Genomic DNA, 15947 nt, shown 5'->3' with positions numbered 1-15947 from the left:
TACCGTATTCCTAGATAAGTGCATTATGTGAAGATTTCTTTTAATTCTTTCAACCTTTTGCGGTTAGTTTGGTCCCACTTTACAAATTGGGAAAGTAAGGATGAGAGGGGTTAACTTGCCTGCTATCATGTAACCAGTAAGTGGCAGAGCTGAGACCCAAACGAAAGGCCTTATTCTTAACCACTGCAATGCACACTGGTTCTGAACTGTAGCAAAAGGGGTAACGTATGTTTTAGAGACTCAGGTCAGAACCTGAAAGTTATTTGGAAGGGAAAATGGAAGAAAGGAAAACATGAATGAGGATTTCAAAAGAAGAAACTTGAAAAAAGCAGTAGTGGTGTGCATTTGGTAGATGTAGAAGGAAAAGAGTTCAGACAGGGGTAACTGAGGCGAGACAGTAAAGGCAAGTGGAATGTGTGAGTCATTCTGTGGGGCGGGTTCTTTTTGGCAACTGTACACTAGCTTTAAGCACAGAAAAGACAATAGATTGCTGAAGAAACTGTCACAGCATTAATGTATGAGTCTAAAGAGAATTTTTTCCCGTTTGGTTTGCTGCTTATTATCTGTTTCCTTTCCAGAATGTCTGGGTTAAGATATTTCAGATGCCACTCCCTTATTCTCAATCAACTTGTATCTTAGGCATATTTTCTGGATTAATATAGAGTGGTTTTAAATCTACCCTTGTTTTTATTAGTTTCCATAATTTGTTTACATCTTTTTTTATGTCAGGATGCTATTATCTAGTTTAAAGTTGAGATACTGGAAGAAATAGTTGTTTTAAATCTGGATAACAAATTGGAGGAATGTTGAAAGTTCCATTTGTTAGGTGTGGTGTCTCACTGCATGAGGTCAGCCTTCTCCAAAATTTTGCTACAAGTACTACTTTCTCTTTTTTAACCAGAAATCAAATAAATAAATATCAGTATAAATTTTATGCTTTCTCTCCTATGAGTCTCTCTTCCCTTTCTCTCTTCTAAGGAAAGAATTTAAAGGCAGATAAAGTCTTTCTCCTGAAGGAACTCACAATTCAGTATCTAATACAATAAGTGCCATAGTAAGAGCAAGAAAACAAATGAGGGCACGTTAAATTCTGTGGTGCAGAGGACAGAGATGCAATTAAGTTACAGAGATATTGGAGCTGATCCTTAAAGGCTTTGTGACAGAACTAGGAAGGGCATTCTAGACAGAGGAACAGCCTGAAGAAGGCACAGGGCACCCCGGTCGTTCAGTGAGTTGCAGCCTAAACAGGAGCAGACCCTCTGGAGAGTCTTTCTTTGGCTGCTGGAACTCAAGCCAAAAATGGCTCAAGGTGGTTGTTTCTAAAAGAGGAGTTACAGTCTTAACCTGCTCTAGTGGGCAGCTAGTCATTATAATGCTAAGAAAGAAGGCCATGAAAAAAAATGCTGCAGAATGAAAGCAAATTTGAAGTCCAACGAGGGGAAAAGCTGAATTACACCCCCGTAACTCTCCACCTTTGAGGAAGCCTGCTACAGGGATATCCACATTATGCAAATGGCTTTCATTCCCCAGCTCATCCCACTTGCTTATTTCTGGCTGTTTTCCTGTCAATTTTTGATTGCTTTGTTATGCAGCTATCCATTGATCATTTTAGAAATAGATCGCATTTATTAGATTTGTCCCTGTGCCAGCCACTCCATGCTCTTCGTGTCCTCCATCATTCAACAGCTTTCCCTATCTTCTCTTGTGATTTTACTTTAATGGTCCTACTGACTTCTTTATATGTCACATAGATCACACGGTCACACAGCCACCCCCAACTGGGGAAGCTGGGAAAGTGCATACTTAGCTTTTTCAGCCTCCACAAAGAAGAACCCTTGGGGAATGGGTATGTCTGCTAAAGAAACCCTTTTCTTACTGCCCTACCTTGTTATTTCCACCCACTTTCATTTCTTTCTTCTTATCAATCCAACTCTTCTTTCTCTCTAGAGAAACAAAAAATTCTTTAAAGATTAAGATTCTTCACTGATATACTTGACATATGTATTGAAGTTTCATGAAAGAATAAATTACAGCTCAAATTTTCAATTTTGGTTTCTATAGACTAGCAGTTCCCTAATTTTAGCCCTATAAAAGCATCTGCAGAGGGAATGTTTACAGTGGGTTTTGGTATATTCAGTTGCGTAGCACTATTCAGCATAAATGTCATATGCCAAAGTATAGTATTCTGTTGTGCGTTTCCTCTGTTGCTATTTTAAGACATTAATATTAGGAGTCAGATGGGAGTTCTTGTTTATTTTACTTAAACTGAAGCTTTTGGCTACAATAAATTGTCCTCCAGGTTTATAAAGCAGTAGAATCATTTGATGCAAGCAGTTGGAATAGTTCATTCATTCAATAAATATTTATTAAGTACCTATTATGTGCTTGTGGGTATTGAGAGATGGAAGAGTTGGTAGGGAATGATATTTGAGAACGGACTGCCTAGGTTCATGAAAATAGAAGCAATTACCAGCCTTAATAAACAACGATCAAATATACATAGATAGGTGGGTGGATGGGAGGTCAGATGAATGGATGGGTGGATGGGCAGACAGAATCAGATGGACAGATACCTACTAAAAGTAAGAATAATGTTAGATTAGTGGTGTTTCAATATTGTTGTCTAAAGATATGTTAACTTTTTAAAAATTCAGGTTGACAAATTTGCAATGGAATTAGAACAGAGCCGGGATCTGAACAATACCATAGTGCACATTGACATGGATGCTTTCTATGCAGCTGTAGAAATGAGGGACAATCCAGAATTGAAAGATAAACCCATTGCTGTAGGATCAATGAGTATGTTGGTAAGTACGTGAAGATCAATGACAAACAGGAAATCTCATATGTATTCAAGTAAGCCTTACTGGTTGATGAAGGGGGAAGCCTTTATTCAGTTCTGCCAGTTTGCTAAGTATTTTTTTGGGTACTTCGTATGTGTTCAATTACTGAATCCTTGCAGCATCACTTGAGGTACAAATTATTTCCATTTACAGATAAGAAAACAAAGTCAGAGAGGTGTTTAATAACTTCCCCAAAGTTACAAACCTGGTAAATGGTAGAGTGGCATTGTATCTTTCTGTTGCAAATTATATTTTTCTTCAGTAACTGTTCTAGTTAAAGAGAACAGAAGAAAGGAAAGGAAATGTTCTTCTAAAGCAGAGGTTTGCAAACAATGGCCTGCAGGCCAAATCCAGCCTGCCGCCATTTTTTTTGTAAATAAAAATTTATTGGAACACAGTCACACGCATTCATTTATTATTTTTGTTGCACTGAAAGAGCAGAGTTCAATAGTTGGAACAGATCCTCAAAGCCTAAAGTAATTACTATTTTGACCTTTATAGAAAAGGTTTGCCAACCCCAGTTCTAGAGTAACATATTTCATTAATACAGTACTGTAATTCAGTAGTTTTTCCCATGACCCAGAGCCTTTGCTTTTCTCATTACTATGTTGCTTTTCCTTACTGCCACCCTAACCACAGAAAGTAAAGATGACCAGGATAGCTGTAGGTAGCTAAAAATGTGTCGTGACTTAAAAATAGCAACTGGAATAGATGGATTTGGGTATTAAAAAAACATACAAGAGAAACAAGGAGAGTTCTTCCCTGTTCCTAACTCCTTCCAATGCTTAGATAGCTATAAACCTAATTCCTATTAAGTTTTTATTTTATTATTAAACTATAATCTGCTTTTTCAGTATCTCTGTTCCCATGAGTTTGCAGGCAGCTAATAATCCTAATTCCAAAACAGTGTTTATTAAAAGGTTACTCTCCTTTCCTACAAATCATCAACTAATATTTGAAAGAATATATTTAATTTTGTTAAGAATATATGTCATACAGGGCCAGCCCAGTGGCCTAGTGGTTAAGTATGTGTGCTCCACTTTGGTGGCCTGGGGTTTGCCAGTTTGGATCCCGGGTGTGGACCTACGCACTTTTATCAAGCCATGCTGTGATGGTGTCACACATATAAAATAGAGGAAGATGGGCATAGATGTTAGCTCAGGGCCAATCTTCCTCACCAAAAAGAGGAGGATTGGCAGTGAATGTTAGCTCAGGGCTAATCTTCCTCAAAAAAAACTCCAAAAAACAAAAAAAGAATATATGTCATCATATATTTATGTGAAATTATGTATATGTGCATATGTATACATACACACACATACACGCTATAGCCATGTTAAAGCTAAATCCACAAAATATCTTCTTTCTTATAATTTCTGTCCTCCTCAAAATTGGTTATGGTTTCCAAATTCAAAATGATTATTTGCTATATTTAGAAATGATTACTCTGTTTGTATGCTAAACTAATAGATTTCCCTTCTAATGAGATTTGAAGCATAATTGCTTTCGTCCTGTTAAACTCATAAAAGTGTATCTACAAATTAATGGTAGTGATGATACGTGTTTGATTATTCCAGTTTGTTACAGTTAGAACTCTTTTTTGAATAATTTGATGGATCCTTGAAATGTTCTAAGTTAGCACTCAAAGGTGGACCTTAGACTCCGCAGCAGTTATTTGTTGCTACATAATAAACCCATTTAGTACTTAGTGGACACCATTTCTTTGCTCATGATTCTGTAATCTGAGCAGAGTACAGTGGGGATGGCTCGTCTCTACCCTTCCTATTGGCTAGGGCTATTTAGCTGCGGCTGGAAGATCCAAAATGGCTTCAGGAACATGCCTGGCATTTCCACTGAGGTGGCTGGAGTGGCTTCCAGCTGGTGAGCTTTCCCCTGTCTACATGGTGCATCATCATTTAGTAATCTAACCCAAGAGCTTTGCATAGTTGCTGGGTCCCAAAAAAGCAAAGGCAGAAGCTGCAGACTTCTTAATGTCTAGGCTTCAGGACTCACATGTCACTCCCTCACGTTCTTTTGGTCAAAGCAAGTCACAACAATGCAAATCACTTGGCATGAGGAACTGGAACCCACCTTTTGATAGGAGGAAGTGTAAAATATTGTGGCTGTGTTTTACAACCTACCACAAACCTAAAAGTTAAAGGAAGTCATATCTAAAATTTTGTTTCTGCTCTGCTATAGATTTAGCTTTTATATCAATTCCATTAGACCTATTTATATTTAAAGCATTGGTTTATCTTTCTAGTGCTGTTCCAGAATACTAATCAAGGATGATTATAGTTTTGAGTACTCTCAAGACTTTTTAAATGTCATTTGAAAGCTATTAATGGTAAATTGATATTATCATTCTGAAATAATCCCTTCATGTGATAGGTTCTGTTTTTCTATTTCTTTAAATTTTCACTTGAGATTCCAAAATTCCATTTGTGATAAAAATTTTTTAGAAGTGTTTCTGTGGTCTACCACAGTAACATAGACTGTTATCAGTATCGTCATCAACAGGATTTAGTAAGTAATGTTCTGCTTTTCACTTTTGTAATTTTTTAGTTCCATCTCCTAGTCAAAATGTTTTCACCGAAAAAGATATTCAAACCTTAGGAAATAAAACTTAATTTTTAAAGTCCTTTTAAGCTTTACTCATTTCATTTTGGAGACTTAATTTAACTAACCATATATTAGACCTTTGATTTTTGTTCTAGATGAAAGATTTCCAAAATCCCAAATACAGCAAATTCCAAATCTGCACTATTACTTTCTAAACTACTACTTTCATGTAACATCTATACTATTTGCACTGTACTATTGCTTTATAGCTACACTTTACTATTACTATACTAATGCTTTTGTGTAACATCACGCACTGTCATCCAAACTCTGATAAATACTGTATTACAGGTATGCCTTAAAACTAATGAAGTTTAGTTACTGGAAGTGTAATAGAAACTTTTTATTAGCACAGTCTTGCTTATTGCCTGGTATCACGTTATAAATAGGGGGACAGCAGTGGGAGAAGTTCATGGTATCATAATACCATGATAGCATAAAGGCAAAGCTTGATTTGAGACAGCAGCCTATAAAAGAAATGCCCTTGAATTGAAAGTGCTCATCAGTAATGTGTTTCCTATGAATGCATCAATCAATATGTCCATTTAGGTTTGTGTATTTTTTCCAATGTGGTCCATTTTCTTTCAGTCTACTTCAAATTACCACGCGAGGAGGTTTGGTGTTCGTGCAGCCATGCCAGGATTTATTGCTAAAAGACTCTGCCCACAACTTCTCATTGTGCCGCCAAACTTTGACAAGTACCGAGCTGTGAGTCGAGAGGTGAGTCTGTCGTCTCCCCCTGCTTTAGCCTTTCACTCACTCCTATCACCTGCAGAATCAAGTCCGAATGTCTTAGCACGTCAGCCTCCGGCCTTAGCTTATCCCTTCAGTTCACCTCCTACCATTTCTTCAGCTTGTATATTGAATACTGAGCTGTGCACAGTCCCTGGAATACGCCCTTCTATTTCCTAGTTCTTTGCTTTTTCTCAGTTCTCAGTTTTTTCCAACCGCTTAGAAAACTATCTCCCCAGAAAACTTTGAATTGCTTAAATTATAACCTAAATTAACTTTAGCTATTTTTTCTTAATATGCAATATACATTTTCTTCTAGAATCACCTTATGTTTCTAATGTACAGAATCTACTCAAGTCATTATTTTCAACTCTTTTCTGAATAAATTTTTTATTAATGTTTTTAAACAGTAGCAAAATTCATTTATTTTGATTAGCTGCCTTCCTTGCCTCACAATCTAGTGAGGATGCTTGTGAGCATTTAATGTTAGGAGCCTGATAATCAAAGAAAAAAAGGAATAATCTATTAATTTGAAAGGGATCTCTGAAGTATGAAGATCTGATTATTCACTAAAATTCCCTAAACTGTCATATATGAAAATCTGCCGTTTTCTCTATTTTTGATAACAACTGGACTATCATGCCAGTGCTAAAACTTCAGTTGTAAATTAAAATTTTAGAGTGCTGCATCAAACACTTTTAGACTACTGTGGTAAAATGCAGTATGTTAAAGACTGTTGTTTGAACTGAAATACTTAAAAAATGATGGGCTTACACCTATTACCATGTAGTCATGCAAATAGTCTTAGAGTCACTACTCTTGTTTGCATTCCACCTCATTTCCCCTAGAAATGAACCCCCCCAATTTAAAATGATACCCCACCCCAAATTAAAAGAAACTTTCTTCTTTCTTTCAAAAACAGTTTGTGAAAAGGTGGGGTGCCAGAAGAGAAGCACATGCAAGTTTAGTTAATGCTTATCTCTTTTACTGTATTCGTAATTAGAAAAAGATAAAATGCTAACCACAAATGTTACAGGCTTTTAATAAGTTTGAAAATCCTTCAAAGACTTTGTAAGAAAGATTTTTTTTTTTGGGTGAGGAAGATTCACCCTGAGCTAACACCTATTGCCAATCTTCCTCTTTTTTTTTCGTCTTTTTTGCTTGAGGAAGATTAACCTTGAGCTAACATCTGCACCAGTCTTTCTCCACTTTGGATGTGGGACACCTCCACAGCATGTCTGATGAGTGGAGTAGGTCCATACCCAGGATCTGAACCCACAAACCTGGGCTGCTGAAGCAGAACATGCAGAACTTTAAGCATTAAGCCATGGGGCCCGGCCCCAGAAAGAATTTTTTTAAGTCCTACTTTAACTCATTGAAACTTTTGACAGTATGACAATGAGAACCAAGTTGGTTTTAGTTATCTTTAGTCTAGTTATTCATGTACGTTGGAGAAATCTTTCATCAAATTTGAGCAGAATTGAACTAATTTATTTGCAGATAACAAATGAGTTCTTCTGTATAAATGAACTAAGCACACATTCACTGACTATAAAAACATGAATCTTTACGGCTTAGTTTAAAAGTTTAAGGAAAAGCAATTTTCGTTTCATCCAAGAGAATGGAGTAGCTTTAACTGTTCTCGAAGCCCAAGTGCTTGACTTTCACTGGAACGTGTCAGTGTTTGTTCTCAAAGCAGTGTCCTGGGTGAAGGAGGTTAGTGAGTGCTCAGTGTCTTGGGAACACTTTTCATTCAGAATCATCTTATTGGCTGCTAACCAGAGTTTCATTTTCACTAGAAAGAGTCCATTATAAAAATGGTTTCTTCTATAAGAACAAAGCTAATTAAGGTACACTCGGAGTAGAGCTTAGCCAAGTTTTATGTCACCGTTCTCTAAAATTACCTTTGACTCAGCTGTTCATAATTATATTAAGCTAAAAAGCTTTCTTTTTATAAAACATAAAAAAAAGGCTTTCTCCTGATACACCGGACAGCTTTTAAATACTAGATGGAAACGTAACATAATTCAGCAAATATGTTTTTCTAATATGCGTGTTATTTTGGCAATCATTTCCTATGATTTCAGCTAATACTTCACTGGTGAAAAAAATTCATAGTTTCCTATGATAAAACTATCTTATATAAAAGGCATTTCTGGAATTATATAGAGATTCTGATCTCTGTGGAATTATATAGAGATTCTGATCTCTTTGTATTTCTTTTATCCCAAGATGCAACTCCAGACTTTTCTCCATCATTTAATATAGTCACAGACATATGCTACAGATTTTGTCATTTTTTCCATTCTAAGTCCTGATAATTGAGCTTTGTTTTCCTGAATGGATACATAGACTAATGTGTGTATTAAGTGGAGTTTTATGTGTATATAATAATTAATTGAAATAGAACTACTTTCTAATGCAACATAGTACCTTTATGTAAGATTATTCCTTTTTTAAATGAAGAAAAGCCATCATAAAAGGTGAGAGGGAGCAGGATCCTGTTGTTTCCACTTCTACTTTTCTTTTGCTGAGGAAGATTGGCCCTGAGCTAACATCTGTTGCCAATCTTCCTCTTTTTTCCCTGAGCTAACATCTGTGTCAGTCTTCCTCTATTTTGTATGTGGTTCACCACCATAGCATGGCCACCAATGAATGGTGTAGGTCTGCACCCCAGATCCAAACTCAGGCCGTCAAAGTGGAGCACACCAAACTTAACCACTAGGCCATGGGGCCGGTCTTCTACTTCTGCTTTTGACCAGCTACCTAAAATTACATTGCATAACCTTTTTTTCTGTTCCTACCAGAATAATGTTGTCTGAGATTTATTTGACTCAGTTACTATATCTAGATAATAGGAGGCTAAGTAGAGATGATATCAAATGAAGCTATTTCATGGTCTTCTGCCTTCGTGATCTATTTTAATACAAAACAGAATTTGGACAACTTGCCCTGGTGGTAAATTATTTATTCCCTAAATCTATGAGCTATTGATTGCAGGATCATTACTATAGTTGCAAAGTAAGAATATTAATGTTTCTTATCAGCTGTATATGACAGGTTTTGCTGTGTAGCAAAATTTGAACCATTTTTTTCCTTTTAAAGGTCAAGGAAATACTTGCTGATTATGATCCCAATTTTCTGGCCATGAGTCTTGATGAAGCCTACTTGAATATAACAAAGCACTTACAAGAAAGACAGAATTGGCCTGAGGACAAAAGGAAGTATTTCATCAAAACAGGGAGCTCTCTAGACAACGGTAAGCAATTATTAGAACAATCAAACTAAAAAACAGAAAACCCTTTAAATTAACTCGGTCAACTCACCAGCATGCATAGCTGGTGGGACTAGATAGATCTTTATTATGAAAAATTATTAAAGATGGAAAGTCAGAAACTTAAAATAGACCAGTGGGTTTTCTGAGTTAAGTGTGTGGAACGTGACTTTTAAACCAAGTGAGATGGTTAAATGTCTAGACTTTCAGAGAGTGCAGAGTCCCTGAAGAAAGTAACTTCATAAAGTTCTTTTCCTACGCTCTAGCTAGCAAGGATGGGATTGCATTGAATCTGAGGAGGTTATCCTTTTAAGGTGGCCTTTTGTTGTAGATGTTAATAGAAAATCGGTTTTTAAAAAATAAGCCTCAAACACAGTCAAAACATTGGGTGGGGTTTTTTTCATTTCCCAAATTTTCTATAATCTGGTTATACAGTGATTATGACTGTTTACAACCTTGCCAAAATTAATGACTGCCCAACTCCCTTCTTTGCCTTACACCTTATTTTGATTCTTTTATATAAAATGAAACAGCAGTTTCATGGCCCCAAGGTTCTTTCAAATGGCCCCTTTATTACCTATCCAAAACGATGCCAAGAAACATGCAGATATTACACACACTGCTTTCAACCCTGTGTCAAAGGTATGGTCACTGCAAAGGTCTGAGCTGTCCTGGCTCCTGAGCAAAGTTCACCTGGGTGAAAAGGTAGACATAAGGGGTTTACTCACAACCCACAACCACATTTCATGCCCACAGCTCATTGACTGCTTCAGAGGGGACAGGCGGTGGTGGGGAAGCCTGTTTGTAACTCTCCCTGAAGCAAGAACGGTGGATCCTCAATGGCATAAAATTCTAACTCTAACATTGTTTGTGGCTCACGTCTTTGGAACAAGTTTAATGTGGACATCAAATCACAACTTCTTTGCCTTATTTAGATCTCTAGGGGGTAGATCTCACTTTATTTAATAGAAACATTCAACAATAAGCGTAATTTTTGAACACAGGCTTGGAGCAAAAGGTTTTCTTTCCTTAGTATACCTTTATGTTTGGGAAGTGGCGCACAAAGCCTGATGTCACTTTGTTTAAAATCTCATTTTGTTAGTTCCTTACTTTTGACAAAAGAAGGGGTGGGGGATCATTAAATGATTATGTCAAAGCATCCCCTGAGGGCCTCCTGTAATAATTACTTTCACAATGTGTTTTTTAAAAATTACATTGGGACTGAGGTAAATGTTGTCATTCCCTACATTTGTTATAATATGTCCAAACTCACTATGAGGATGTAAATATTTTTTAATATCTATTGCTTTTAACATTTATTTATGTACCTTCCTCTTCATGTATTTCACATTCTTACGCAATTTAAGTAGTTTAACTTTTTTTCTCATATATAAATCCTTGTGGGTTGGACTTTCAGCATTTCTGATTCCACATTGTGCCGTGGGGAGCTGCCAGCAGTGAGCTGGAGCCATGGCAGATGATTGAGGTAGCTTCCTCTAAAGTCCAAGACTTTTTTCTTCTGTTTGCCCCTTTTCTAAAAGGTGCAGTCTTTGGAAAATTATTGCTAACTACTGTGTCTATATACAAATAAAATGATAATTATTATTTTATGGCTCTTCTGCCATATGACTGGATGGTGAGTGCAGGCAGGGTGAGAGACTGGAGTACCTTACACATTTTAGCACTTGCAGGCATCCAGATGGGATGTTCTAGTTCTGGTGTTTCAGATTATAAGAAATCTTAGTTTTGTACTCCAATCACCTCAGTTGTGGGATTATAAAGATATTCCTTTCAGAAAGCAAGTAAGGAACCCCTTCAGCAGCTAGTTACATAGCTGGACCTCACAGAGAACTAGACAGATTGAAAAAGTAACTACACCGTTCGGCGGCATCTCTAATAGTGGACCTGAAGGCAGCAAACGTCGATTCCTGGTACAGTGTTCTGCTCTCAGTGGCTCCCCTGAGGGTGGGGCGATAGGGGCCTGAGATCCATAAACCTGACACAAGGCACTCTGTAGGAGGAGCTTCTGAACGTGACAGGTACCTTACTTGCTCTGCAGTTTTCTGCACCTCTCTTTACCTTGACTTCCACCCATCCAGATGGGGAAAAGGGGTCCAGGTAGATATCATTTCAACTGTGCCATTGTCTTAATCACTCCTGAATTGCTTTGCATTTTAAAACCAGAATATGGAAAATGAAAGGAAGTGAAGAACATAAACAACAGTAAATGTAAGTTTGAAAATAAGGGTTATTTCATATGTGACTTGGGAATTCAGATTTGGAAAACATCTGTCTGTAACTTAATTCATATTATATACTTTAAAATTTGAAACTAATGAGGTGTTTGTCATATGTATATTATCTTTATTTTTATTTTTATTTATTTATTATTTTTTTAAAGATTGGCACCTGAGCTAACATCTGTTGCCAATCTTTTTCTTTCTTCTTCTTCTCCCCAAAGCCCCCCAGTACATAGTTGTTTATTGTGGGTCCTTCTGGTTGTGCTATATGGGATGCCGCCTCAGCATAGCCTGATGGGCAGTGCCATGTCCACGCCCAGGATTCGAACCGGCAAAACCCTGGGCCACTGAAGCCAAATGTGCGAACTTAACAATTCAACCACAGGGCCGGCCCCATATTTTTTTATTATTATTATTTTTAAAAAATTTAATTTAATTTACTTTTTTTTTGGTGAAGAAGATTTGTCCTGGACTAACATCTATGGCCCATCTTCCTCTTTTTGCTTGAGGAAGATTGTCACTGAGCTAACATCTGTGTCAGTCTTCCTCTATTTTCTTGTATGTGGGACGCCGCCACAGCATGGCTGGCGGGTGGTGTAAGTCTGCTCCCAGGATCCAAACCTGCGAACCCTGGGCCACTGAAGTGGAATGCGAGAACCCAGCCACTATGCCCCCAGGCCAGCCCCCTGTATAGTATCTTTAGAAAACCTGCCTAAAAGGCCAAGTTCATTTTTTAAGTAATATGCATTCATATGTGTCTTGAAACTAGAAATTTAATTTTTACTTCTGCATTTATCTTAATTTGGAAAACATTTATATGTAATAAAATTATGAAATGGGATCAGAAAGCTCTGTTGTTAATCTTAGTTGTTATAAATACATTTAAGCTGCATTTCTCCTCCATTAAGCCCAGAAAAAAAAATCTTTAATGGATTTGTTTATGAGGACATTTTTAGTATCAGTATAGATTTAAGTGTATTTTACAGTCCGTTTATGCAAATAAAATGAGGTAATAACCAGAGTGGTATTTTTACTTTACTTCTTAATAATAATATTAGTTTACATCCTATTGATAATAATAAAGGCTTCTTTCCCTTGAACTTGGGTCATGGTTAATCTGATGAGACTTTAACCGTTTGTATGTTTAAAGAAGTGTAACTTCCAGAAGTAATTTACATTTATTTCAAATATGCCCTTAGTGAAGTGATACTTTATAAACAAGTAAGTCAAAATTTAAATCAGCACCTGAAAGAAGAAAATTTGGAGTATTTTAATATCTGAAAAGTTTCTTCCATGAATGAAGAAAATTTTTTTTCCCCTCTAAAAACAAAACTTATTTTTCAGTCATAATTATTCTAGATTGCTTAATGCCTTTTCCTCATTCCTAAATTCTAATATAAGAAGGTTCTTTTTTCCCCCCAGAGATGACTAAAGGGGAAAAAAAGCTTTTATTTCTTTTTTTGAAGAAAAATGTAATGTGAATCTAAACCCAGTTCTGGGTTTCAATTAATTTAGATACAAAAATTAGTGTGGTTTACATAAGATATTTCCTTTTAAAATGTATACTATGGAAATGGATAATATTCCTTTTAAGAAAAACGTAGTCTTCTTTGTTAAACAATTACAAAATATAAATAACATTTTTTTAAAGTCTTCTTTTTTTTCTTTCTTTTTTTCTTTTTTTTTTCATGAAGAAGGTTGTTACTGAGCTGACATCTGTTGCCAGTCTTCCTCCTTTTTCTTGAGGAAGATTGTTGCTGAGCTAACATCTGTGGCAGTCTTCCTCTATTTTGTATGTGGGAGGCCGCCACAGCATGGCTTGATGAGCAGTGCACCTGGGATCTGAACCTGTGAACCCTGAGCCTCTGAAACAGAGTGCACATATGTAACCAGTATGCCACCAGACTGGCCCTAAATAGCATTTCTTATCTTGCTGCTTAGAAACAAAACTAAACTAGATTTGTTTTGTCTTGAGAAAGAATGTAGGGAAACTTAATTTATGAATTATGTACTTCTTGAAATGGAGATGAATTACTGTTCCTGTTTATAATTTAGATAAACCAGGAAAGGAAGTTAAACTGGGTGAGCGTGAACGATCCATCTCTCCACTACTTTTTGAAGATACTCCTCCTGATTTGCAGCCCCCAGGAAATCCTTCCCAAGTGAACACTGAAGAACAAAATAATCCTCAAGAATTCCAGAACTCAGTTGTTTTTGGAACATCAGCCGAGGAAGTGGTAAAGGAAATTCGTTTCAGAATCGAGCAGAAAACAACACTGACAGCCAGTGCAGGTACTTAGAAGGATATTGTTGGCTACAATCATTATAATTTCAGAGTGGCTAATTCAAGTGTAATATTAGTAGTTTCTCATTATAAAGTATACAGTAACATTTTACTTACCAGTTTTTGATTCAACTTCTAATGGCTATTCAGAATGCCTAGAACCTAAAGGTAAGTTGGAATTAAGCAGAAAAGCCTATGAACCCAAGGAAAAAACTATCATAAATCTCATGTAGCTATCCTTTTTTTAAGCACAAAATGTCTGAATTGGTTTTGGACATAATACTTCAGTAGTTTTCCTGTGGAAAAGTTCAGCCCCATCCAGGATTGCAGTGCAAGAGAGACCCCAGTTGGCCACAAGGTAGGAGACAGAAGAAACACCAGCCAATAACATGGCAATCTAGGACCATCTGCTGCAGGGAAAATCTTTACATATGTCACCAACCCGTGAGCGTATCACTGTATCTCAGCGTAGAAACTGATGTTCATCATGAGGACCCTAAATTATCTGATAAAAGCCATGTTATGATTAGCTTGGTCTTTTCTTTCTACACCAAAGCATGAGAATCAGTAATAAATTTTAGGAAGATGTGTATAAAAATTGAACTGAACAATTCAATGATCATATTTGAATATAACTATTTCAAGTTATTTTAATCATTCAGACTCTTGTTGTAAAACACTTTTCTGAAAAGCAGTAATCTGCTTTGTGGGTAACATATGAAGGATGCACACAGTTCATTATCATTGTTTTAAAAAACACTACAACCCAGAACCTTTGGGGGTTTTTTTTATGTGGATAATCTGTGCAAAAGACCTTTTCAAAGAGTAAGTATCCATCCTAAGTTATATTCTGGATCTTTTCTATAGGACAGCTGTGTATTCATGCTAAAGATAGTAGGTAAACAAATAATATCACTTAAACTCAGAAATTACTCCTAGACTTTAAAATACTATGGAGATTTAAATATTCCTCATTTCTGCTGCCACAATAACTAATACAATTCCTTCTCCTAAAACCATAGCAAGCCCTGGGGAGACAGATAGTAATCAAGTGTTATTTTTAAAGTAGCATTCCACATTACTTCAGATTCTTTTGCACTGAACGTTATTTTTTTTTCTGTGTTGACATCACACACTTAAAAATCATCATATCAACTTCTTGGAGTCATCAGAGTGTTCTTCTTTTAAGGCATTGCTCCAAATACAATGTTAGCAAAAGTATGCAGTGATAAGAATAAACCAAATGGACAGTACCAAATTCTGCCCGACAGACAGGCTGTGATGGACTTCATCAAGGACCTACCCATCAGAAAGGTGAGATCTTATATGTCATTTCTCATCTGTTTATATAGACCCTGAGTTCTGAAGAGATGGTGTTGGGACGATAGTAATCATTCTTTGCTGAAAAGTTGTAAAACGGTGGTTAATAAGCAAGAACTGTAATGGGTGATTGAATTGGACTTGGAAGAAATCTTTCTATGAAACCCTAAAAGTGAGGCTTAGGAAGCTTGTTTGTTGAAAAGTTTTAAGAAAGTCATAGATAACAGACTTTTAAGTGTACTCCTGCCAAGAAGAGAAATAAAAAGAATTCTTGTAAGAGTCCTTTCCTCTGTAACTTAATATGCTATCTTAGTTCTGAAGTCCAGATTGCTACCAGATTAATAGGTATAATACTTAAAAAAGATTTAGAATTTTAATTGTTTTTGACAAAAATAAACCAAAATACTGTATCTTTCAAATGGTAAAATGATTCCTCAGCAGTTATAGAAAGGGTATATTTTATTATTTTTTAAAGCTTCTAGATTTTTCTACATATATATGCTTTTTTTTTTTTTTTTACAATAATTGCACTGTATTATACTATTTGATGTTCTAGGGCTTGCTTTTCTCACTCAACGTAATGTATATGAGTGAATTTAAAGAAAGCATTTTCCTATGCTCAGAAGAAAGGC

At 36.2% G+C, this 15947-nt stretch overlaps 1 protein-coding gene across 2 annotated transcripts in view; it reads left to right on the top strand.

Moving 5' to 3' along the window:
* Positions 1-15947, top strand: part of POLK (DNA polymerase kappa) — a 65098-nt gene that overhangs the window by 35409 nt on the left and 13742 nt on the right. For both annotated transcript variants that reach the window (XM_014830028.3, XM_070517928.1), the window contains 5 exons: positions 2655-2807; positions 6054-6185; positions 9303-9456; positions 13767-14003; positions 15185-15309. In XM_014830028.3, coding sequence (XP_014685514.2) covers positions 2655-2807; positions 6054-6185; positions 9303-9456; positions 13767-14003; positions 15185-15309 — 801 coding nt within the window. The remainder of the gene's footprint in view (positions 1-2654; positions 2808-6053; positions 6186-9302; positions 9457-13766; positions 14004-15184; positions 15310-15947) is intronic.

The sequence above is a fragment of the Equus asinus genome, chromosome 9 (assembly GCF_041296235.1).
Source record: "Equus asinus isolate D_3611 breed Donkey chromosome 9, EquAss-T2T_v2, whole genome shotgun sequence".
In the NCBI taxonomy this organism is placed as follows: Eukaryota; Metazoa; Chordata; class Mammalia; order Perissodactyla; family Equidae; genus Equus; species Equus asinus.
Note: the sequence above shows the minus strand (reverse complement) of the source record. Positions and strands in the feature narration are given on the sequence as shown.